General features: G+C 51.8%; 10 protein-coding genes across 11 annotated transcripts; 3 read left to right on the forward strand and 7 right to left on the reverse strand.

The window, feature by feature from the left end:
* Positions 1-1,216: 1,216 nt before the first annotated feature.
* PV05_06978 (uncharacterized protein) lies at positions 1,217-4,414 on the forward strand. Its single transcript, XM_013459759.1, has 4 exons — positions 1,217-1,612; positions 1,665-2,413; positions 2,464-2,626; positions 2,682-4,414. Exons 1-4 carry the CDS (start codon positions 1,239-1,241, stop codon positions 3,793-3,795), a joined length of 2,400 nt encoding a protein of 799 aa, XP_013315213.1. The 5' UTR covers positions 1,217-1,238; the 3' UTR covers positions 3,796-4,414.
* On the reverse strand, positions 3,352-4,786 carry PV05_06979 (uncharacterized protein). The gene is made up of 2 exons (XM_013459760.1): positions 4,453-4,786; positions 3,352-4,398 (listed from the first exon to the last, which is right to left on the reverse strand). Exons 1-2 carry the CDS (start codon positions 4,630-4,632, stop codon positions 3,811-3,813), a joined length of 768 nt encoding a protein of 255 aa, XP_013315214.1. The 5' UTR covers positions 4,633-4,786; the 3' UTR covers positions 3,352-3,810.
* Positions 4,787-5,492: 706 nt separating this feature from the next.
* PV05_06980 (uncharacterized protein) lies at positions 5,493-5,696 on the reverse strand (the record flags this gene model as incomplete). Its single annotated transcript, XM_013459761.1, has 1 exon — positions 5,493-5,696. The coding sequence occupies one exon, from the start codon at positions 5,694-5,696 to the stop codon at positions 5,493-5,495; it is 204 nt and encodes a 67-aa protein (XP_013315215.1).
* Positions 5,697-6,871: 1,175 nt separating this feature from the next.
* Positions 6,872-7,942, forward strand: PV05_06981 (uncharacterized protein). The gene is made up of 2 exons (XM_013459762.1): positions 6,872-7,165; positions 7,223-7,942. Exons 1-2 carry the CDS (start codon positions 7,097-7,099, stop codon positions 7,472-7,474), a joined length of 321 nt encoding a protein of 106 aa, XP_013315216.1. The 5' UTR covers positions 6,872-7,096; the 3' UTR covers positions 7,475-7,942.
* On the reverse strand, positions 7,406-8,561 carry PV05_06982. 2 transcript variants are annotated; one of them, XM_013459764.1, is made up of 4 exons: positions 7,947-8,561; positions 7,856-7,897; positions 7,741-7,806; positions 7,406-7,692 (listed from the first exon to the last, which is right to left on the reverse strand). In XM_013459764.1, exons 1-4 carry the CDS (start codon positions 8,536-8,538, stop codon positions 7,505-7,507), a joined length of 888 nt encoding a protein of 295 aa, XP_013315218.1. In that variant the 5' UTR covers positions 8,539-8,561; the 3' UTR covers positions 7,406-7,504. The 2 variants fall into 2 exon arrangements, with proteins under 2 accessions (XP_013315218.1, XP_013315217.1); XM_013459763.1 differs by having other exon boundaries at positions 7,741-7,897.
* An 891-nt stretch (positions 8,562-9,452) lies between these two features.
* On the reverse strand, positions 9,453-11,111 carry PV05_06983 (uncharacterized protein). The gene is made up of 2 exons (XM_013459765.1): positions 10,876-11,111; positions 9,453-10,825 (listed from the first exon to the last, which is right to left on the reverse strand). The coding sequence occupies exons 1-2, from the start codon at positions 11,030-11,032 to the stop codon at positions 9,531-9,533; spliced, it is 1,452 nt and encodes a 483-aa protein (XP_013315219.1). The 5' UTR covers positions 11,033-11,111; the 3' UTR covers positions 9,453-9,530.
* A 1,671-nt stretch (positions 11,112-12,782) lies between these two features.
* PV05_06984 (uncharacterized protein) lies at positions 12,783-14,708 on the forward strand (the record flags this gene model as incomplete). The annotated part of the gene is made up of 2 exons (XM_013459766.1): positions 12,783-12,871; positions 12,959-14,708. 2 exons carry the CDS (start codon positions 12,783-12,785, stop codon positions 14,706-14,708), a joined length of 1,839 nt encoding a protein of 612 aa, XP_013315220.1.
* A 45-nt stretch (positions 14,709-14,753) lies between these two features.
* Positions 14,754-18,724, reverse strand: PV05_06985 (uncharacterized protein). Its single transcript, XM_013459767.1, has 2 exons — positions 18,138-18,724; positions 14,754-18,077 (listed from the first exon to the last, which is right to left on the reverse strand). Exons 1-2 carry the CDS (start codon positions 18,436-18,438, stop codon positions 15,412-15,414), a joined length of 2,967 nt encoding a protein of 988 aa, XP_013315221.1. The 5' UTR covers positions 18,439-18,724; the 3' UTR covers positions 14,754-15,411.
* Positions 18,725-19,515: 791 nt separating this feature from the next.
* PV05_06986 (uncharacterized protein) lies at positions 19,516-20,718 on the reverse strand (the record flags this gene model as incomplete). Its single annotated transcript, XM_013459768.1, has 1 exon — positions 19,516-20,718. One exon carries the CDS (start codon positions 20,716-20,718, stop codon positions 19,516-19,518), a length of 1,203 nt encoding a protein of 400 aa, XP_013315222.1.
* Positions 20,719-21,231: 513 nt separating this feature from the next.
* Positions 21,232-23,332, reverse strand: PV05_06987 (uncharacterized protein). Its single transcript, XM_013459769.1, has 2 exons — positions 22,152-23,332; positions 21,232-22,093 (listed from the first exon to the last, which is right to left on the reverse strand). Exons 1-2 carry the CDS (start codon positions 23,028-23,030, stop codon positions 21,461-21,463), a joined length of 1,512 nt encoding a protein of 503 aa, XP_013315223.1. The 5' UTR covers positions 23,031-23,332; the 3' UTR covers positions 21,232-21,460.
* Between the last annotated feature and the right edge of the window lie 93 nt (positions 23,333-23,425).

Consider the following 23,425-nt stretch of genomic DNA (forward strand, 5'->3'; position numbering starts at 1 on the left):
AGCCAGCTAGACCCAAGTTCTAGAGTCGACAACGCGCTGTCCCTCCTTTCCTTTCTCGTATATAGGGTAGAACGCAGTATAGAATATACCCATAATACGGTCCGATAGTATACCGCTCGCCATGAATAGCTCGTAGTGCGCGTCCCCGAAACCACTCATGGCATAACTTTCTGGCCCGCACCAGTCCGAAATATTCCACATCCTCGGGATCAGGATCCCAGGGGTATTGGTCGACTTCTAAAAAAGAGCCGGGGTACCGTTGGCAGAGGTTACCCTTCAATTCAGTAATGCACCCTTTCCACACGAGCAGTTCCCAACGTCCATTGTTTAGCTGCATAATATGGGCCACGGAGGAGAGGCTCTTGGCCACTTGGTCAAGGTCCCGCAGCGCCACTGGGTGATGTCTGGCATTGAAGCGTACGACGGTGTACTGATCGTAGATGGTCCGGGCCACGACTGGGCTGTAAAGGTTAGATCGCAGGAAGACACAAGATGTAGAATCGAGGCCATACGAGAACCATGATGGCGTGGGGGGCCCACGCCTGCCGGAAGGGCATAAGCTATCATCGGTGATCGTCTCGCCCCATGAGTCCGGGAAGTAACGGACGACACGTTCGACTGTGATAGTGATAGCGATATCGACCGGGGTTTCGTTTTCGCCGTCGCAACCAGAGGTGGGTTCGCGCTTCAATTGGCGGCTAAAGCCCCCATGACGAGGTGAAGGCAAGGGCTGTGTTAAGTTGTCCCGTGGCCGGAAGGCGGTCGGTATGACGGGATGCATAGGCCCAGGAGGGGCAGCGGTAACAGTTGGGCTGAGACCATGCAGAAGGGGAGACGCTGTCCCCTGGTTGGGGAAAGAGATCCAAGGGCCGTGACAGCGCATCAAAGATCGAATCAGAGAGCACAAGGCCACAGAACCGGTGAGAGAATTCATACAAACCGGGCGTAAAAGATTGCATGATTATATGCCAATAAGTCAATAGATCGTGTTAGGAGTGCCTGTAGAGCCAACGCTATATTTACGCCATCAATGTGAAGTAGGTGCGAAGAATATTGAAAGGCCGAAGAGCTCCAACTGGAGACCATGAGCGCCCGGCCCCGCCTTTTGAGGTGAAGTCACGACTTCACCTAAAAAAGCGGGGCCGGGCGCTTACGGCTAGGAAACCTCACCCCGAGGGAGATTTACATCTCATTTTCTTCCTCTCCTCTCACACGGCTCTAGAGGACGGGATGAAACCATGCACGTAGAGCTAGGTGCATTGTCAGAACTTCATCTCGAGGTCTCTCGGGGCGACCTGGTCCACGAGCTGTCGCCCGCCGACGTCCACAACGCCTCTGGTTTGGCGCGGTACGGCTACCAGCAACTTCGGCCGATCTTGGAGCCGGGAAGGACCCTTTTCGATATCACTCTGCCCTTCGACGAACATAGAGGGAAGGCGGTGATTCAGGTCTTGACCGCGGTCCATCAAGAATCAGGACACTCGAAGAGCGATGTCGTTGGCGCCTATCGGCTTTGTTGTGACCGAGTCCTCGACGAGAGGATCAGGTCAGATATCGCGTTAGTGTACAATTGTTATATTCGAGCCAACCGACAGACATTTAACGATGCTTGGTGCGGTCTACCATCGTTGCGAATTTGCCTTCGCCGAAGCTGACGGAGATAGCCTCGAGAAATTTCCCCCGAGAACCAATTCTCTATCTTGCAGGGGATCGTGCCTCTCGCCGAGTAAGCTACTCAGTTGCCACCAGTCTCCTAGCCCCGGGAAGCCCGCATCACCACAGACGCTGGGCATTCCTCGGAGGGACGAGATAGATTATGACGATGACAACGATGACAACGATAACAACGATGACGACCGAGAATCCACTTCGATCGAGAACTCCAATGTCACCGACCTTTCTCCCCAGAAGGAAACCGAAAAGGAAGGCGAGGAAACCAGCAAAAAGAATGACGAGATTGTCAAGCTGTTGGTTCGCCAGGTTAAAGTCGGAATGAAGAAGATGACGAAGAGGAAGGAAGCGTTTGACCCTTGGACCATTGATGCGTCATACTTTCTAGGACAGTCAGAGGAGATTCGTGCGCTGTTTGATAGTATTTTCGCGAAAATCAAGCAAATCCAAGCTCAAAATTTACAACGTGAGCGCGGGGCGACTGAAGATGTGTGCGGTCTCGCCAAGCTCTTCGAGAATGGGGAAGACCGAGGCAAAACCAACGAACGAAAGGCACATGTGTGGAAGATGTGGCGGTGGTGGTTTTGGTATTTCCACTCGTGCTTACGCATAATTCATTTCAATTGGCGACGGATAGAGAGAGATCGCAAGGCCAATGGAGCATACGTGATGCATTTGATCGTGAATGATCTTCTGGCGACGGAAGGAATCAGCGCACTGGCCGTGATCGCGGCCCTGGCAGGTAAGGCACGAAAGATCTTGATCGCAACTAGGGAAGCTCACCGGGCGCAGAACAATCCCATTACCTATACCAAGCTACTCATCTATCGTCCAAGAGGCAGTTGGAGATTAGCATGGCGGTAGCGAAAAGTCTTCGGGGCAAGCTGACTCCTCCACCACAAGACTACCTCATACCCATGGTAGTAGGTTGGGTCAGCGCGGTCACCAAACTGAGGTACAGTCCCATATCTCGAAAATCGCCAAGGGCGGTCTGCTAATCGCGAACAAAGCCATAGGGCGGTGTATCACGACCTCGGTTGCCCCAATCTCGCCCTGTTGCAGTTGGACATGGTTGGGAGACCCGAAGACGGTCTCAAGTTTTCTCGGGAGTATTCCTTCCTGTCCGACAAATTGAAGCCCTTTGCGTCGATGCAAGAACAGTTGAGCCGGACAATTCAAATGCGCCATCCGGATATGTGGGTGTCTGCATCGGAGATACAGAGATTCTCGATGGTGGTCGAGGAGTGGTGGAATCAGCCACCACTTTCACATCACAGTCAGCCACGGTCACTGAACGATCCAGAGGCACACTTCTTCATACGCTCCCCATCCGAGTCATCTGAGCGAACCAGAAATGGCTCAGAAGAATCCGAGAACGAAGAAATTTCCCCTCCGCTCGCTCCCTCATCCAATTCCGCCGAAGCCAGGGTGGATGTCAATGGGATCATGCAAGGTGCGACGATGACTGGCGACCTTCGCATGGGAAGAGCAGACGAGACAGACGAGATAGACGAGATACTGGCTGCAGCTACTTTACACAGGATGCAGCATCCGAAGACCATTCCGGATGCCTCGCAGAACAGCTTCGCGAGACCTTCTACAGAGAGTGCTGGCCGAGGGCCCGTTCTGGGAAATGTTTCGCAAAGGAATCAGATCACTCTTGGGTCTGAAGAGATCTCTGGCCTATCTCACGTAATGGGGTTGACCAGCACCTTCGGCTCCACATGGATCCCCAGCCCCTGGGATCAGGCCCAACTTCAATCCGAAAACAATCTACGGCGCCGGTATGTACCAGATGCTAGTTCGGAAGGCATGGAGCCGCCGCACAAGCATTCTCGCTTGGATCAGCAAATCAATACAGACGCTGCCGTGCCGATGCAGAACTACGGGGACCAGACAGCCATAACGACAAGTCTCCCAACGACCATGATATCTTTGCAGCAGAATGAGGCCTTAGGAGCAGAGACGACACAAGAGGTCGATCCCTGGGATTCTCTAAGGGATCCTGACATTTGGATCGATTGGGACGCACTGGCCATTACTTCTGCCGGCCACACCGACCTTTGGGTTACAGGTTTACCCCAACCCGTCAACAACGATCCAGCTTCATTTTCGATATCTTGATCCTCTCCAAGGATATCATATCCAATTATACGAAATCCACATCGCCCCAGCAGGACCAGCCTTCGGGTGGAGGTACTCCGACGTATCAAGCTCAAGGATGTCACCTTCTTCCCATTCTACAGGCTCGTCACCCCGATCCATCAACGTCGAGACCGCGATCTCTGCTTCTCCCCTTAGCTTCTCGACGAAAGCCTGCCACTGTGGCGATAATTCTGCTGGTGCCTCGGTGGTTGCGGCAGCGGTAGCATCGGTGGTTCTGTTAACCTTCTTCTGTTCCACGTTTGTGGCGGCAGGTTCCGTGTCATTGTCTTGACCAGTCTTTTGATGAGGCTTCAGAACATTTTCATGAGAAGATGAATTCTCGGACCGCCTCGGCAACGTCCCTAGTTCAGTCCTGATTTCATCTCCCTCATGACGTCTCTTGAGCGTTGGAGAGGTCATGTCTTGTTGTATGGAGGGTTTTTCGAGCGCTATCGCTACAACAAATTGGTTCTCTCGCACAGGTGGGGTATCTTTCAAAAAGTATACAATATCCGGACCATGACGGCGAGTGATGCGCTTGGCTGGTTGGTCTACACGTCGGCGTTGAATGATTCCGTTAAGCTGATGTAGTTAATAAACATGGTTCAACCCAGAAATAAGTCTTTTCTAGTGTACCTTTGTCTTCTCGAATTGAACGTACAATCGTGTTATCGCTGGTGAAGCTGCGAGTTGATCAAGCGGCAAACACCAGGAATCTGATTGTCCTTCCCAGGGAATCATATCTTCAGCACGGAGGCGGACAGCCTTGGCCATCTTGCGGAATTCCGGGTCATCAGTGGCGCGTGTCATGTGCATATTGTGAACGAGAGAAAAGATGGAAGTTGTAGCTTGGGCTCAGTGGAACGGGTTGAGAGAAAACTCTTGTGTTTAAATATTTGAGATACAGTGGTTTGCAGAAGGCGTAAGATGTTCGATTAATATGCAAAATGGTCGTTTTTGTTCATTTGGCTGCAAAGGGTCGACGTGGTATAGCGCAGCAACAAAGATGACTCGGTCTCGTGGGGCGGTTATGATTGAAATCCCACGTGACACTTCCAAGCTCGACGTCAGTTGACGTAGAGAAACGGCTCGACCCGGTGAGGCGAGCACCACGACCTCCAGTCGAACAATGTTACTCTTCCAACCCGACAAAAGGAAGCTCTTTCTCATACAAATGAACTCGAATACTGGGTGTTGAGTTTTGCATAGTTGGACCCCGGACCCGGTTACAGTCCACTGATAATTTAGCCCAAATCTGGGCCTATTGCTACTGTTTAGCAATCCCGAAGGAGAGACTGAGGCGATACAGAATAGGACCTTAATCATAATCCCACTTTCGAACTTGGCAAAAAGCTAGAGAGTCACGAGGAGTATCCGTCCTGGAACAGTGAAAGCATTCTTCAGCAGACTCTAAAGAGAATGTCGCCTCGACAAGCAAAGACTACCCACATTACAATCGGCCAGCCATCACTAGAATCAACCCATCCAGGTCCGCAATGGTAAGGTAACAAGCCTCTCCAAACAGGCGGATTTCGCCAAGTATTCTCTTTCGAGAATCATCCTTCTACGGCATCTTGCTTTTGTTAGAACTGAACATACACCAGGAAAATACGAAGGATATGCAGAACTTCCAACGCTGTAGGGGGCGTGTTTCAGGGGCAGGACATATCACACCTTCATTCTTTGCTCTTAGAGCCCCCGACATCCTCTTTCTTATCTAGCTCTGGATCCCGAAGAGAATCCCAACCCTTGGAAGGATGTCCAACTCCGTTTTGAGCAGGAGGCTTCTTCGGCTTTCCGGTGCCGCCCGCTTGAGGAGGGTTCGTCGTGGGGAGGGGCTTAGGGGTTCCTCTTGAAGGTCCTGAGGGATTGTCCGACATGATGGGCGAAGTCTCAAAAGAGGTAGAGAATGGCAAGAGTTCCTTTGAAAATGAGCTGCTCGAGATATACCGAGGACAGGTGTGGTGAACTGGCAAATATAAAATGATGGCAATAGGGCGATCTGCTGAAAGAGCCCAGTGGTCTCCAGGTAAGTTGGAGTGGGCAATTCTTATACCCGATGGTCCTCTTTGCCAACGGTATATCCAGCACATTGCCTATCCCTAACTATTCTCCCACTCGACGAAGTCGGACAGCTCAATGAACAAATCATTACCCAGACACTCCACTTTCTGGCAGGTAAATTGTGTACCCTGGTTCACCTACTAACCAGAAGAGGTTTTGTGGAAGGCCCCGAAGCCGCCGTCATGCATGTTCGCGGTATGCATGTATCTCTTGCCATACGCAAAAAAGGATTTGCTGCCAACTAGTATCTTTGCTCCTATGAGATAATGTATGCACTATTATTCAACCATGGGGGATTCATGCCTGATAGCCTCAAACCCAGGTGGCACAATTATGACAGTGCATACCAAAAAGGCCTTGTAGAAGATGACCAAGGCGTCGTCGTGCATGTTCACGGTACTTCTCGTCCTACGAGTCCCTGAATGGGATTGCTGGACTGAGACACCTTGTCCTCTGCCAGAATCAGGACAAACCGGGGCGGTTCGAAGCTGAATGTTCGACCAACAGGATGCTTTCCTGGTGACTTCGACCACAGGTCGTAAGAACTGATTGTAATGTCGCAGGTATGCATCCTGGAGGCACACGTCTTTTACGCGAATGTGCTCGCGTCCACATAATGCAGCTAAATGATGTGGCTAGATGATACCTCAAAGTGCAAGAAACCTTACTTAGAATATGCCGCACTTTGATCTTGAGATGAAAAGTACGTTGTTAAGCCCTACTTTGGCTTCCGAGATGGGGGTAATAGGGATGCCGAAATCAGGTTTTTTTTCGCTAGGCGTATATTGGCCTAATTTCGACCTTGGAGAGTGGGCTTCTGAAATCACACAAGTTCAGGTGATAATTTTTAATTTTGGACAAGGCCCCTCCGGAACCTGTCTTGCGCTGATCCGAGGTGATATGGTGAGTGACGCTCAGGGGAAGAAGCTCTACGGGACAAAAGTTTTCGCGCCCCGGAAATAGCCAGGGTCGTTGGGCATCGTTGGAGAAACAACTGACCATCCTATCTGCCCCGCCTAACAATTCATTGTTCGTGCCCGCCTCACCAGTCCTACCGCCTTTATTGCTCGACAGAAAATCTATCGACTGCTTGTTCTTAACATATTTGCATTCATCGATTCGCTTCAATCTGGCATCTCGTCCGTAGTATCACTTCACCACGGGCCCATTATGCGCATTGATATCTGCAAGGTGTGAAGAGGTCAGACACTGAGTGATGGACCAGCCGATTCTTTTGTCGAAAAATTCGACAGATGCACAACTCTTGGAAGCAAGTTCGGGTGGCGTATGTTTTATCTCTGATCTTTCTTTGCGCTTTCGATGAAAACTAATTTTTTGGCAGAAATCCATTGAATGGTCTACCGCGCAGCCTAACGTCCGAACCTGGCCACCCGAAACGACCGTGATGGTAGCCGTCGACATAAAACAAGGAGAAAAGGGGGCAGTCAATATATACGAAACACCCCGCGACAAATATGTTGGTGGGATTGGTGAAAAGGACAAGGCGCGCATTGTCATGGTGAGATGGAACAGCAATTGGTGGTATTACTACATTGGATCTGTTCGGATCGCATACATAAAGGGCGAAACATAACAGCGTTGATTTGGCGTAACGGTATTGCATTCACATTTGCTGGGGTCTCTGAGTTGCATAAATACCGCCGAGTTCCCTCGAAATCTGAACAGTGACAAACGGAAAATTGTTCACATCGTATGGATCTGTCAACCATGGGCCCCCGCGGACATTGTCGGATACCCCCACAAGCTGGAGATCTGGGATCGAGAGATTGTAAACTCTACCATGAAGGAGTTCTGCGAAACATTAGGATGGTGCACCACTGCTTTGACGGTTACTTTTACCTGAACCAACTTGTACCGGCCGCGTTCCCGTATTATTACTGTCCAAGGGCAATGGGAGTCCAAAATCTGTTTGTGCATGAATTGCTGCGGGAGCATGTATCGCAGATCTCCTTACCTGTAGATGATTGAGCAAGTCGATATGCCGCAGCGTGAAAAGCTAGACCGCCACTTAGTAACGCTTAGAGCCTCGAATGAATCTTTCTCACCTTGAGTGAAATTGCGATATTCTTCACATGAGTCAAGCGGTCCTTCAGACGCGAAAGCGCACAGATTATCATGGTCTGAATGCAAGGCTTGAACTCTCTGGGAACTCATTTTGTCCACAAGATAATCGAACGTGCGATCAGACATCTGGCTTACTTCCCACACAGACGTAGGATATGCTTTGACCCACCACAAGACAACCTCAGGTTCCATATTGCGGATTGTATTACAACGTTCTGTGAGACGAAGCTTCCTCGCTTTTGCTTTGTCGGAGTCGAAACTGGACGTCTCTGGACCTTTGAAGATTAAAATGAGACGTTTTCTCAGTGCACTTAGGACCACTTGATTGTTCTCCAGAGATAACCGAGCCTGGTCATAGAGCTTCGCTTCATTCTCCGTAGGTTGGTAGTTTGGGATTGTTTGAAATAGGTGGTGAGCAGCTCGGACAAGTTCTATCGCTTGACGTTGGTATGCTTTCGTTTGACTTATTGTAAGGCGCTTGTCGAGGGTTTGAAATCTATCTCCTATAGATTCTATGGTTCTGGTAATAGCAACGAGATCGTTCAAGTCCCTAGCCATATTTCTCAGCACCATGAATGAGAGATCGAAGAATGAAATATTAAGAGAGCGAAGCTCCCTTCACCGGAAGTAGGCCTTGTCCGTTAATCCTGCCAATCTGCCGGAATTTGGTTTGAAATTTTGATGACGTGATTGCATGTTATTGGCTAGAAGGTTTGTCACCTCAAGTCAGTCAGTGGGTCTGACATCAAAGCATTTAGGTTGACACATGATGCATAGCCCCCATTCGATACGGAGGCGTGCACCAAATGTAGTTGCCGCGCTAAAGTTGAATGACGAGGACGTCAAAAGACCATCCATTTCTTTTCCGTTGCTCCGGACAACGGTCCCCGGAGCTATCGGAGCTCGCTCGTATTCCCCTAACATTCGCCTATTCTCTAGCACTAAGCTACCTAAAGTAGGTCATCTTTAGTTAAGACTTCAGTTAAAGCTGCCTAGAACAAGAGAGAATCAATTGTCAGGTTGTGATCCTTCGTCATTTAACTTTAGCGCGGCAACTACATTTGGTGCACGCCTCCGTTCTTGAAATCGACATGCATCTGCTCCCCCATGACTCCGGTTAGGGGTACCACCATATATTGATCTGAAAACCACTCTTCAAAGCGCCGAGCCGCCAATCTCAGGTTTCTGTTGACACTGAAACTCTGTCCAAATAAGTCAAACCCAGTCAAGCAATTCAGTCAACCGGACGTCTTAAACAACTTTCTCATAAATCGCTTTCTCATTTATCTTCAAGATGCCCCCGCAGCGGCCCGTGTGTACACAGTATCAGATTCGATACACTTGCGGACATAGCCTTAATAGCGAGTTTGTCAAATGCCCAAAACATGAAGGGAGTCCAGATAACAAGTGCGGCATGGGCGCTTGGAAGTACGAAGAGGAGAAGACATCGGGTCACAAGTGTCGGACGTGCTCAACGAGCGCTTAAGGTATTTTACAAGCTTTCAAAGTCGCGGACAAGTTGCATTCATTGACGGGTTGACGCCATTATCAGGTCTTCGAGGTTGCTAGTCCCAAGGCCGACCCTTGCCTGAAGAATCCAGGAGAGCCGCTTCTAGGCCGTAAAGTTCTTGATCTTTCATGGCATTCCAGCGTTCGAGGTCGTTACCTGGTTGTGGAGATGAGTGCTCGAAATCAATAAATTTCGGCCCTTTGCTTGTGATCAATATATTATCCTTGACCAAGTCGCCGTGAAGAAGACCTGAGGCATGTAGCTCTCGGAGTGCTCTCTTACAATCCTCCATGTCTGAAATACGAGCCGGCCTACCAGAGATTGCCTTTGTAAGGAATCCAATAACTCGGTGTCGTGATCCTTCAAAGGCATATCCCACCAATTCAGGTCCTAGCTGTGATTTTCTTTCTGCCAGAGTGTAAATAGCCTCTAGTTCCGTCAGCATCCGGCGGAGTTCGAAATTGAACCTCGCGACCTTCAAATAGCATAACTCCGATCCGTTGTCAACGTATGTAACTCGAGATTTCTTTTGAGATACAACACGAAGATTCAAAATATCGAAGAATGGGTAGCCTTCCACAACTTTCTCCGGAGGTAATGCATGAGCCTTGAAACGATTTGGGAGACAACGAACTCCATCACCGAGCCTTGAAACCGTCAACGTATCCCACTTATCGTACCATCCGCTGAGTTTCGACAACGCACGAATAAGCTCATCATTCGACGTTCTCGAGTCCTCTGGTAAGATACTGATATCAGTTATGTGAACATAGATAACTCTCTTCCCATCGTTGTCATCACGTCGAAGCCGGTAGTAGCAGTCAACCGGGCTGAGGTCCAGATCCAACAAAGTATCGCATATATTCATTTGAAGAGGATTACTGCCTTCCATGTACTTTTTGAACACAGCCTCGAACGCTGTCTCAACACTTGCCACAATCCAAAGAATTGTTTGGCGGAAATGACGAAGCCCAACATAGAAAGTATTAAGCTCCAGCTTAAGGGCACTGTCCATGTCTTGCCGGTTTTCGGAGGAGTTCTCGGAGCCGCTCGTGTGGTGAAGCCACGGAGTGTATTGGAAGTGTGAAGGTATCGGTCGAGAAGGCGGGGTGGATTCGGTGATGGCGTTGTAGACTTGATCCCAGATAAGAGTATTTTCCGGCTTGTGGCTAAGAGCTACATTTAAGAGAGGTTTGATACGTCCGAAGTCGAATTCGCTAGAGGCAACTGCAGAAATGAGCTTGAGGAGATCGCTTCGGAGGGAGCCAGGGCCTGTCTCCGAAAGGAGTAGGCCTGAGACTGGAAGGCATTTAATGGAGGAAAGAAAAGGTAGCGCGAGATTCCGCAGATCTATGAATGCGTCAATTGGAAGGATACTCAACAATGCTGGAATATCTTACCCTCTTGTCCTAGCTGATCTAGTGCATCTGATGTGCAAGAGAGGCTCCTGTCTTCACAGAGCGACATAAAACACGTATGGAGGTCATTAAGGGCTTTCCCAATAGAATTGTCTTTGATAATCTCTTTGATGATCTTCGACTGTGGTTGATTTTTCATGGCGACAGGCCCAAGAAGGTCGTGATGTACTTTTGAGATGGGATCTATGTACAGGTGGTCACACAACAGTCGCGTTTCGTGTCGAATTCTCCGCCACCTAGTCACTAGCCACTCAGCCACTGCCAAATTTATTTCGTTGCCTATGACATCATAAAGCAAGAGGATAAGGTGTTGGCCACTATACCCGAGCTTAGCAGAGGTATAGCCTTGGCATCCCGTGACATAGACTCTAAACCCGCAAACACTTTCCCAGTGCATTGAAGACCTGCCCATATATGAGCGGTCACAAAAAGTCTCCGTTTCGTCCAGATTTTGCGCAGCCAATGCGATGGCATTAGCTAACCATGTGAATGATTTAACTAGCCGGAAATTCTCAATACCTTCTAGTCTCCATATTCGTTGATCACTCCCACAAAGGGAGAGCATGTCGTGGGAAGTTCGACAACGCTGCTGCCTATTTCTGCCTGCTATAAATTGGTGACTATACTAGGGCTCTGAGATGCCGCTTTCTTGACGAACGCATTTATACAATCGGTGAGAATTGTGAAACTGAGGCATCGAAGCATTGAAGAGGACAGGAAAACTCATCTCGATCCCAGCATCCGGTTGATGATGATCTATTTCGGCACCCTCTGAGTCCCAAACGAGCCCCGTAGGATTCTTGAATCTCTCTCTGTCAGATCAGCACAGCCCACACGTCCGCCACTTTCCGCAAGGAAATCTAGGCAGCATTGCAAGGGCAGGGAATCTGCCAGGTTCCTGACGCTCGTCTGAAACGGATACCTAACCGAGAGGCAAGTATAGCCGATCGGAAGGGGCCAGATTAGGCCCCTAGTGTATCTGGTCTTGGGCAGTGCTTCCTGCGGCTTCCCCGTGCTCGGGGGACTCTGCCGTGGCTCCCACGATGCTCTCCCTTGCTCGGCCGGGTCTCCTCAATGCTCCGTCACGTGCCCGAGTAAAGCGGCGCCGCTCCCTTTCCTGAACGAAAATGGTAAGGGACAAAGCACAGTTCGGGGCATATATAATATATATATATATATATCGACTAATGCTCGCGGCATGCTATCACTTTACCATTAGCCTGGCGACACCACCGTCATTAGGCCGCCAGCAGTAAATTTGGACATTCCATGGACAGAAGAGCTAGCTGTTTGCTCGAGTCGGCTTGGGGAGAGCGACCCGTCGATAGTAGCGAGACCGATCAGGGGACGCGCCATCCGAATCCCGCAATCCCCAGCTTGGGCGAAGCTGCGTCGGTCACAGGCTGAGTACAGCGTCGCATGGCCAGTACAGATTTGGATACTTCCTGCATTGCGTTAGGTCTTGCCAGTACCGAGTAGAGCGGTGGGGAAGCTTGGAGCTTCGTTTACTGCCTACTGTAGCTGTCCACAGTACAGACGAGGCTGTGCAGAATCGGGGGCTAATTCAACTAGTGTTTTCATCTTTGAGATTCCTCAGCCGAACAACCATTATGTAACGCACATACACGGTACACGCGGCTCTACGATCGAACCAATCAGCAGAGATCAGGAACTGGCGGACAATATATTGCACCGAGAAGCTTGTCATTCTCGTTGATCCCTCGGCTGGTGTGGTGGCCTTAACGAACTACTTCGAGAGTTCTCGGCTTAATAAGGCTCGAGGATTTTATGCTCGCTATGCTGTTGCTTCTGCTAATTTGTTGTACGTCACCCGCTACGAACCGTGCAATGAGCCGCACGCATACGCATCATGGAATAAGGCGGACGCCATGACAGGCAACAACAGTAAGAACCACGCTTGGAGAAAACGGCCGAGAGCATACAAGCCCAAGAGCAAGACGGGTTGTAAAACATGCAAGTACGCCAGTTCCCGGAGGCGACATCTGCGAGGGAGACGGTTGCACAACTAATACTGCAAAGAATGATCGCTGACCGAGTTTTACAGAATTCGGCGTATCAAGTGCTCTGAAGAGAAGCCCGCCTGTCTCAAATGTCTCTCGACAGGGCGACACTGCGATGGGTACGACGAGGCCGAAACGAGGAGAACGACACCTCAGACAGATGAAGGAACTTGCCCTAGTATCCCCCTGGGCTCACTAGGCTCTTCTTTGCGCACACCTTGTCCCACTGGGGATGAATCTCCCAACTCCTCCGAACTGGATGCCCTCCGGTTCTTTCAAACCCGTACAATTGCCCGACTGTCCGGCTATTTCCCATCTGACATGTGGAACCGCTACGTCCTGCAACTCTCCCTGCTCGAACCGAGTATATACTACGCGACCAGTGCGCTCGGCAGATTGCACCGATGGTATGCGTACGAGGAGGACGAGGAACCTGCTTCATCTCTGGGGAGTCCTAACCCAGATGCTTTCATCTTTCGCCAATACAACAAAGCCATCCACCATCTCGTGCATCCGACAACAAGGCCACCGTCCAAGTGCGTTGTTCTGGTCGCATGCTATGTCCTCAGCTCGGTTGAAGCCCTCTATGGGGACTACAGATCATCTTTCCAGCATGTATCCAACGGCATCAGGCTCCTCTGTGAGCACGACAGCACTACTACTAGTACCACCTCCCACTCCCGTACATATCCTCCTCCTCCTCCTCCTCCTCCTCCTCCTCCTCCTCCTCCTCCTCCTCCTCCTCCTCCTCCTCGTCCTCCTCCTCCTCCTCCTCCTCCTCCTCCTCCAACATACAGATCGACGGGCAGCCTGCGTCATTCCTCCGAGGAGACATCGATCGAAGAAAGTCTGCTCATCCATTTTTCTCACCTCGATCTTCAAGCCTCGACTTTTCACCCGGAATGGGTCCCCTCGATGCAGAGGCAGGACCCTTCTGGCCTTTCCCCCGTCGATGATGACCTGACCGACTCCATCACAATCTCAATCTCAAGCCTGGAGGAAGCTAGAACACTCCTAACGTCAGCGCTTTTGCGGGTGATGGCTTACAAGAGACATGGGGAGAAAATACTAGCAAAGAACCAACAGACCGCAGATCATGTCGACATTGTTGATGTCCGGAGCAGACTTGGTCGGTATCTGCGCCAGTGGTCGAATGCGGTAGAGACCTGGCTGGCGGCCCAGCAAACAAAGTCGGAGCCGGAGTCAGAAGGCTCACCTGGCGTTTTATGCCTCCGGATTCTCCATCTGACGGCCTGCATCATATTGGCGGTTCCCCGATCTGCCGACGAGATCATGTATGACTCTCTCCTCGACCAGTTCCAAAGGATCGTCGACCTTGCCTCGGCGCTGGTCTCGCTGCAGCAAAAGAAGAACGACGACGACGACCACGGCGACGACCACCCGAGGCATCACATGGAGTATTCCCATGAAGTCGGCATCATACCGGCTCTCTACCTGACGGGGACCAAATGTCGTGATCCGACCATCCGGCGTCGCGCCCTGTCGCTCCTGACTTCATGCCGAAGAAAAGAGGGTGTTTGGGACAGCCGAGCGGCGGCGAAAATAGTTTCGCGCGTCATTGCCCTTGAAGAAAAAGAAGAAGAAGGAGACGGCCGACCTGCTGCTGCTGTACATACCTGTGCCGACGTCCCCGAGGAGAGTCGATTGCGAGATACTTGGCTCCAGGCACCGTCCAATGCCGACAGACACGCACCGCTTGTGCACACTCGCAGAAGGGCTGCACGACGAGATGATGTCCAGTTGGAAGTGATTGTGGACCATATCCAATGGTGATTGTTGCGACTCAAGAGAGGTATTGAATAGAATATTACAATTTCATGCAAGACTAGATTGGCCACAGGTGGGAGACTCTCCCGTAGACGGACTCCTTTGATATACCCAATTTGCAGTGCGGACAAGAAACAGGAACCCGGCGATTGAGAAAAGGCAATCATGACTTTTCTGAGGCCCTATCATACACGCCCTCGCCCTGTCCCGATCTTCAAACTATGCAATATCTCCCAACCCATTCGCTGGTAACTGAGCGGTACGCTTCGCTGGGATAATCTTTTCCTGGAATCACTCTCCCACATCCTTGCGTCGACCGAGCTTCCAATATCAAGCTTCCAGAAACCCCCAAGCACGGCCACCCTGGGAAACTCGTGCGGGCATATCATCACTATCAAAACCCCAGACGGGACATTAAAAACTCCAAATTATGCCGCCCAATCCGATTGATTCATGTCATGTCGTAGGTCGCCTTCGCCATATCACAAGACGCCTCGAAAACCAGCAACGCAGTTAACCCCCCAACTTAACCCAACGTCTTCCTGCCTTTGCCCGCCTTAACCCAACATCTTCCTGAACCTAATTGCAACTTAGGCTGGTCGGCGTCTACGAATCCATCGCGTCCAATCTTCAGCCCCTCCGGGGTATACAGGGTCACCGTCCAAGGAACATCTTCATCCGAGTCATCACTCGGACAGGAGGTAGGACTCTATCCTCGCTGGTGCTGGAACTGCATGCCCTGCTGCTGCTGATGTTGCTGCTGCTGTTGCTGTTGTGCCATCATTTGTTGCGCATGCTGCATCTGCATCTGCTGCATTTGTTGAGCTTGCTGCTGCTGCAACGCCGCCGCCATGTTCGGATTGACGTTCATGCCCATCGCCATGCCGTTCATATTCATCCCACCACCACCGCCTTGCTGAGCCTGCTGCCTCATTTGCGCCTGCTGCATTTGGACCTGGTTCATGTCAGCCTGCCGCTTGCGCACGGCGGCCATGGCAGCCTGCTTCGCTTGGTTCTGAACCTGCTGGAGTTCGCCAGCCTGGAGCATATTCGTGTTTCCGCCGTACTTGGCGGCTGCTTGACCAAGGAAGCGTTGTGTATACGCGTTCAGAGTCGTCTGATATAGCTGTTGTAATTGCGGGTTCATCTGTTGTCGTTGCTGAGGGTGGGGCACGCCACCCATCATCTGGCCTTGTGCCTGGGCCTGCGCAGCTTGGGCCGCCATCATGCGCTGCTGTTGTTGGGCGTGAGCTAGCTGTGCCGCTTGCTGCTGTGGAGTCATCTGGTTTGGAGCAGGGGAGCTCTGGCCAGACTGAAGGCTTTGCATCTGCGCTTTGACGTGCTCGGCCACAGATTGATTGTATGCTTTCTGACTCTGTTGCGGCGCTGGAGACATATGCTGGCTCTGGGGAGTCCCTTGCTGCATGGCCTGTTGCTGGGCTTGTTGGCGTTGCATGGCCGCTTGTCGGTCCATCTGGGCGTGATGTTGAGCTTGCATATGTGCCATTTGAGCCTGGGCCATCTGCGGCGTGCCGTTCATCATTTGTTGTTGCATAGCGGCTTGTTGCGCTGCAGCTTGTTGTTGCATGGCGTGTCGCCGTTGCATCTCCGCAAGTTGTTGCGGATTTGGTTGCCTCGGGACCCCGTTGGGCATCTGACCTTGCATGCCTTGCATCATCCCGGCTGGCATCATCTGTGGAGTGGGAGCAACCATGCTGCTATGGGGACTGGCTTGGCTCATGTGCTGTCCTGGAGTACCTTGTCGCATGATTGGCGTCGCATTTCCAGCTGCAGGTGTGCCGTGCGGCAGCTGTGGAGTGCCATTACGGCTCGGTGCCTGCGCACTACCGACTCTCGCCATCGGTGCACTGGGATGAGCATGCTGTATAGCGGAGCCAGGTCGAGCTGGAGAGCCGTGGCCTTGTTGAGAGCCCGAGATGGCCATGGGGTGGCCACCTTGTGCGGGCGCACTGGTTACCACGGGAGATGATGCAGCATGTGGAGTGCCTTGTCGAAGTATGGGCGAGCCACGTTGCTGCGCAGCCATGATCTGATTCTGCATGTTCGGGGGTATGCCATTAACTTGTTGGGAAGGTGGTCTCTGAGCAGCTTGTGCCGCTTGTTGCTGCTGCTGGGCTGCTAGAGCTGCTTGCATTTCTTGCTGACGTGCACGGATGGCGCGAGCCTCTTGTGCTCGTTGCATCATTATGCGTTTCTTCTCTTCCTCCTGCATGCGTTCTTGCTGGCCTCTTCTGTTCTCGTCTTCTTGTAGCTGTCGGTCCTTTTCGCGCTGTTTCCGCTCTGCGATTTCTCTCTTAATGTTATCCAAAGCGTTGAATTTCTCGAAGCGTGGTTGGAACAGAGCGGCGGCAGCTTGGCCATCCACAGCGCCAGCATTCGGAGCACCTGTTGCACCAGAAGTACGCTCATCCATAATAAGCATAAATTTCTCCTGTTGCTTGGCATGGGCATCCTCAGCTGCAAGTTCGGCAACTGTCCGTTTCCGACTCTTCGGTGACGGAGGTCGGGCATCATGATAAGGATCCTTCAGCATATCCAAGACTGTCTCTGCTTCTTCTAGACTATCGACAGGATCCAGAAACAACGGAGGAGCAGTCGCATTCACGACTCGACTCTCATAATCGATCACATCCTTGGGGTCGATTTTTAGCTTCTGCTTTTTCAATGGTGGACCTTTCTCTGCTGAAGGTGTGGGAGGTACTCCGGACATTGGTGTCTGAGGAGCTGCAGATCCCAGTGCTCGACTATTTGCGTTGGCTTGTGACTGCTTCCGATTGACCGACTTCGGATCTGGTGTCATGGCATCTATCACCAGATCCATATGCTTCGACAGAATGGTGGGTCGCAGCGCCACATGATAGACCTTTGGTTGCGGCTTTGTTGACTTCGGTCCCACGTCAATGGTGTCGTCTGAGTTCAGGGGACCATGAACCTCTCCCGATACCGAGTCTCGATGTTCCCTTTTGGTTGGCGGTGATCTTGCCACAGATTGCTCTTTCGTCGGATACGCTACGTACGGTGAAGGAGTGATGTACTGGTTGTAGTTGTGTATACTGAAAGGCTTCTCGTCGGCGGAGGCGGCGTCATGTGCAGCGTCTTTCGCAACAGACTTGTAATCGACGACCCGTACTATCAGCCAACCGTCGTAGTATTTGACCTCGGACTTTCGAAACTCTTCCACCATGTCATGCGGTATTGTACCTTGCGCCAGATGTTCGATGAAGATGCGCATTTCGGAGTGATAGCTGAAACTGCCTTCTTGCTGATCAAATCGGAAATGTGTAGGATGTAGGTGTACAATGAGGGAAGGCGGACATCCTTTGAATTTGCGTAAGATGTGGGACTCTTTGGGCACTGTAGTTCGGATAGTGTTAGTAACCGATCTAGATCTTGTTGGAGCAGCGGAGTACAAACCATATGGCTCCGGGAACTTCTTGATGGCTCGCTTGTCCACAGCTGAGGCATCACTGGTGCTATTCCTCGTGTTCAGCCGTTGTAGTCGTCGGTTCGGTCTCGGTACGCCGTTTACCCCAGCGCTGTTACTGGCAGCAGAAGTTGGGGTCTGGTTCTGGCCCGGAAGAGTCTTTCTGGCGCTGGAGGGGGAGGATGAAGGTGCAGAGGGCCTCATTCCGTTGACATTTGTCTGAAGCGTCGGCGCGGGCGGTTTCTTCATCTTTGTCGCAGTGCCCATCGGCTTTGCCACGACAGCAGCCATGCCGGGCTATGCGACTGTATTTGATTCCCCAGCTCTTGTGTAGTTCTCAACACCTACTGTAGACTGGTGCAGACCTCTTCAAAAAGTGCTCGGCCAGTTTGCGACGCTACTGTCCAAACACGCTTCATGAGGGGCAGATCGAGGCGCCGCGACCGAGTTCGAGGGTCTGTAGGCGGTATTTTTATTCGGATCCCTGATACTTCCGAGATGTGTAGAACCGGTGCGATGGTGATGTATAATAGAAGAGGCTTGTTGGATGGAAACGGGTGGATGACGGTTGTCTGTGATTGTTGCTCATGCGCAGTCTTGAAGAGATCGGCCGTATGATTAAGGTCGGCTATATTCTTGGCATCGATCTATGAAGAATGGTCACGTGCTACCTCGGCCCCCCTGGCCCCTGCCCCTATTCATGCCATGGACTTTTCACTCGGTGTCAACGAGGTCATCACATCTGCTACTCCCACTGATCAGGTGCGGCATCTTGCCTATGATCCTCCGATGTCTCAGTTTTCGAGTGCTGTTCACCGCAATGAGTGTTCGTCTGAACGTCGCCGAGGGAGGTTGTTGACAGTTCGGTTGCCACCAACCACGCTTGAGCACCTCAAGGGAATGTGCTACATTATTTCAGAGAATTTGTTTTACACGGCTTCTTCATTTACCTTTACCCGGTGAGAGGCTTTCCCCAGCTGGGATTGTCTAGAGCTGTTGACGCCTTCTTACATTTCGTCACGTGCAAGGCTGGACTCCTATTGATTTTCAGCCTCGCTGGGGGTAACGAACTGCTCAAAAAGGCGACATTGGGGGTCTTCACTGAAGGTATATCGAATCAGCCCCTCTAGCTGAGTTGCATTTGGTCAAGAAGACGTGGAGGTGTACATTTTGCAAGTCCATCAGAAGTCTACTAAAAGGCTTGTTCCTTCAACAGATCCTCGTGGACTATTGAAGGGCCAGGAACGACAACCTGAAGAGCAAAGAATGCGTAGATCATTCATGCTATCTACCGCTTCCTCGACGGCGTCCATGTTGGGATTCCCTTCTGAAACGACACTACAAACTCGGGCATGGCTCCAGGTCTCTTCACTTCTTCGCCACAACATCCCCAAACCAATCGAAGACGCGCTGATTCATCAAAACGCCTGCACCGACATGACAATGATGTCCTGCCCCATCGTCCATCGTCAACTTGACATACGTCGCCCTCGCCCCCAACGCGTCCCGGACCATCTCGGGCTGACCCTGGAAGAACTCATCATCTCCGGCACAACCAACCCAGACCGGACACTGAATCCCACCCGAGATCCCCTCCAATGTCATAGTCTTTGTCCGATCCAGAAAATCTGCCGGACTCGAGGTCTTGAAACTCCATAGACCCTGCTCAACGCCCCAACGCAGCCCAGTGGGCGCTTTCCCACTTTGTAAGAGATTCGTAACCATCGCGTCCACTTCTTCTCCGTTCGCACTCTTCCATGGCGGCGGCAACATACTCATGTACGCCCCATGCACATCGAATATGCCGTCAATTGCGATCGCCGCAGCGAGTCGCCCTTCGAACGCGGCGGCGCGGAGAGCAAGAAACCCTCCCATCGAGAAACCAATCAACCCGATTTTCGCGCCGTCCACGTCCTCACGCGTGCGCAGATAATCAACCACAGGCGAGACCACCTTTTCCCATTGCGTGATGAATCCCAGACCCTGGTTTCGTAGAACAGTCGGTTGCCCAGGGCCCTCGTACGTGACGACGTTGTATCCTCTCTCCAGCGCCGCGAAGCCGCACGAATGGAGCATTTCCTCCTGCGCTCCGTCGTACCCGTTGCCCATGATCAGAGTTGGTCTCGGATTCGACGCATCAGCAACATCGGTCCGGAAGAATATCGCAGGAACATCAAAGCCATCCGCTTTCAATGTGATGCGTTCGCCGGGGTTTGGCAGAAGGGCGATGGCCCGGTCAAACGCAATGGTCTGCTTTTGCCAGAAATCGTTGATGCGTGAATCCTCGGGATTGCCGTGCAGATAAAAGTCGGCTGCACGGAAGTATGTTGCTGCTCGAAAATACGCATCACGAGCGGAGACAGGCCTCGTGGTCTTGTCAATCTGCTGGGCCTGTTCGTAGACACGGTTGGCGAGGCTTTCGAATACCTTGGCGAAGCTCTCAAAGTTGCCAGCTTCGATTTGGCTGGCCGCCTCAAGCACCTCGCCTACGTCTGCGCCAAAGTAGCGCGCATGGGCGAGAGTGCGGAGGAGTTCGAAATGAAAGCTTGGGTCGGAGCTGAGTTGAAGCATCGTCACGGGTGCGGTACGAAAGGTTTGATCAATACTTGAGGTCTATGCGGACGGGGTACGAACGAGGACTTTGCGAGCATTGCAGCAAAAGAGGGAATACTTGTACAATTTTACTGTCCATCCTGGTTCGAGATCTTGTCCCTGCAGACTGCCTACGTGTGCAGGTACGGGCGTAGGGACAAGCGAGTGGTGTGAGAAACTTCGGAGCAGGGCGACGTTCTGCAGCCAGCAAATATACAGCTGACCCCTTGTCACGGGCTTGTACGAGGTTTGTACTACTTAGTACTCGTTGAGAAGGCGGGAAGTGGAAAGTTCATCTAACCGATCTAAGTATTTTTTACGAGTAAGAGCGGGCTGGAAATGAACTTACAAGGTAGACTCCCTTCGTGCATTAACCAGGGAATGTGTGTGGCTCAGTGGTGCGAGTGGCTGCGGCCGTAGAAGCTCTAGGTCCGTTCTCAAGTGTCATGCAGTTGTCGGCCTGATATGTTATGACATAGTAGGGAGTACAGCCCCAGTACCCCAACCGCAGGAGCCCACCAAGCAGTACGAAGTACATTGCGATCTACATGGTTTTGACGACTTGGTCCCAAGCCACAAGACCGCTATAGATGAACAAGACCGTTCAACCCTTCAGCTATCGACGCAAGAAAGGTTTTGCAGGACTCGCTTGCATAACCAGGGCTACATATCGCAGAGGATAAGTAGATCACCTCATTAACATAACATAGGTACATCATCTTCAATCACGATCATTAACCCGTCTTTGCCAGTCCTCCCCTATTTTCAGACTTTCCACAACAGCCACCCGTTTTCCCAGCCCAGTCCGCTCCTCTTTCTGCCACCATGTCTCGGGCTTCTGAGTGACCGACTCATCGTCGGTATCGATCAAACCACCGTGGCCACCTTCATCACCAATAACAACGACAGTCTGCCGGACCCAGCCCGACAATTCAGATATAATCTCTCCATCTTGGCCGCATAGGGACTCTTGGATATACACGAGTTCTGGCGCGAGACTTCGGAGAATGTGCTTGTGTCCTCTTGAAGAAATGAAAGGCAGTATCATCGTCTCCTTGTCAACGATCGCTAGGGCCTGGTCGTGAAGAGTCCTGTAAGAAGACGCCGTATCCTCTACTGGCTTGGGATCAACGTGCGCCAAGATTCCATCGTCGGTTGTCCCTGAAGGGAAGTCGCCGGGGGTCTGAGCTGGTGTATGTGCATCTGTCTGGCTGATATTCGAGAACGACGATGTCATGGACTGTGAAGCTCTCCTTTGGCTGACCGGGTGCGTTTTGAGTTCTGGCGCGTAGATCAATACGAACACTCTTGTCGTGTCTGAGTCCACGTATTCAGGAAGATGTGACAGAATTGACTGCATCTTGATGTCAGCTTCATCGATCACAGGATATAGCAAGGCAGGGGAAACTTACAGCATGATCTGATTCACCGGCAACCCCAAGGCCAACAGCTGAGACAACCACAGCTACATTTTTCCTTCTCTGGCGGGCGATGGACGACTCTCTGGGAACTTCAATACTTCCAGAGAAGAACTCGTCGGCTGTTCCCCGTCTTTTGATTCCCTGCTTGACCTCTCTTTCGTTATCTCGTTGCTCGGCTTCCTCACTCCATCTTTCGTGGTCCTCATAGCCTTCACCACCATCACTTCTGAGCGAGCTGATGGCTGCACCGACCATTGCGCCTGCCGCTGCCACACCAGAGGCAAATGGCCTGTTCGCCCAGTCATAAGATTGATTGGCCTCCACCTTCGCGGGGCCTTGGGATGGTGTGGTTGATCGACCAAGGCCTAGAGCGCTAGACATTCTGGCTACTAGACCAGCCTCCTCCTGCTGCTCTACCGCCACCGAGCGACTGGACTGGAATTCCTCGCCGGCCTCCCGGTAGTCCCCAGCTCCCGGACCTTGAAAACCGCCAGGCGGAGGAGGTCCCTGAAACCCTCCAGGTTGATTCGGACCAGGCATCATACTGGGGCCTTGAAAGCCTTCCGGACCAGGACCTGGAGGGCCCTGGAAGCTACCAGGCGGCGGTGGTCCAGCAGGTAGAGCACCGCTCATGCTTGCATATCCCGGAGGCGGGACTCCTCCACTAGGGGAGGGTTCGTCTTCACTCGACTGCTCTTCGTCATCACGACGCTCGCTCCATACCCATGCGGCAATGCCAATGGCTGCCGCTGTGACGGTTACTGCTAATGGCACCCAGTAGCCGAATGTTGATCTTTGTCCTGTGTAGCCAGGGCCACCAGTGTTGGCCGTCCTCCGCCTGCGCTCCGTGACACTGTATTGGTAGGACATGTTTTCGGTCTAGTGTCGCAAGGTTCGAAGACTTAGGTATGCATCAAGGCAGGGCTCTGGAAGCCTCGGAGTCGAGGGGATGTAAAGCGTCTTCTGAGGAAGGCTGAGGAACAAATGGTATGATCGGCGGTCCTTTGTTTACTTGCTCGGCCGAGGCTTGATAGGCGGGTGACAACGATATGTTTCTGACTCGAGGCCGCAACAATGCGACCAAGAATTATATCACTCGGTCAATGCGCAAAGGATGATGGAACAGAAGAAATCAAGGAGGGACGAGCGCCTGGGGAAAGAGTGGTTGTGCTTTGAGCAGTCGAATCCGTGTGGCTGGTTCACTAGGTCGCCGCCTTCGAGTGTTTCCCAGCCCTGCACCTGCGCCTGCGCTTTCCCCACATCTC

Source organism: Exophiala xenobiotica (genome assembly GCF_000835505.1).
Source record: "Exophiala xenobiotica strain CBS 118157 unplaced genomic scaffold supercont1.4, whole genome shotgun sequence".
In the NCBI taxonomy this organism is placed as follows: domain Eukaryota; kingdom Fungi; phylum Ascomycota; class Eurotiomycetes; order Chaetothyriales; family Herpotrichiellaceae; genus Exophiala; species Exophiala xenobiotica.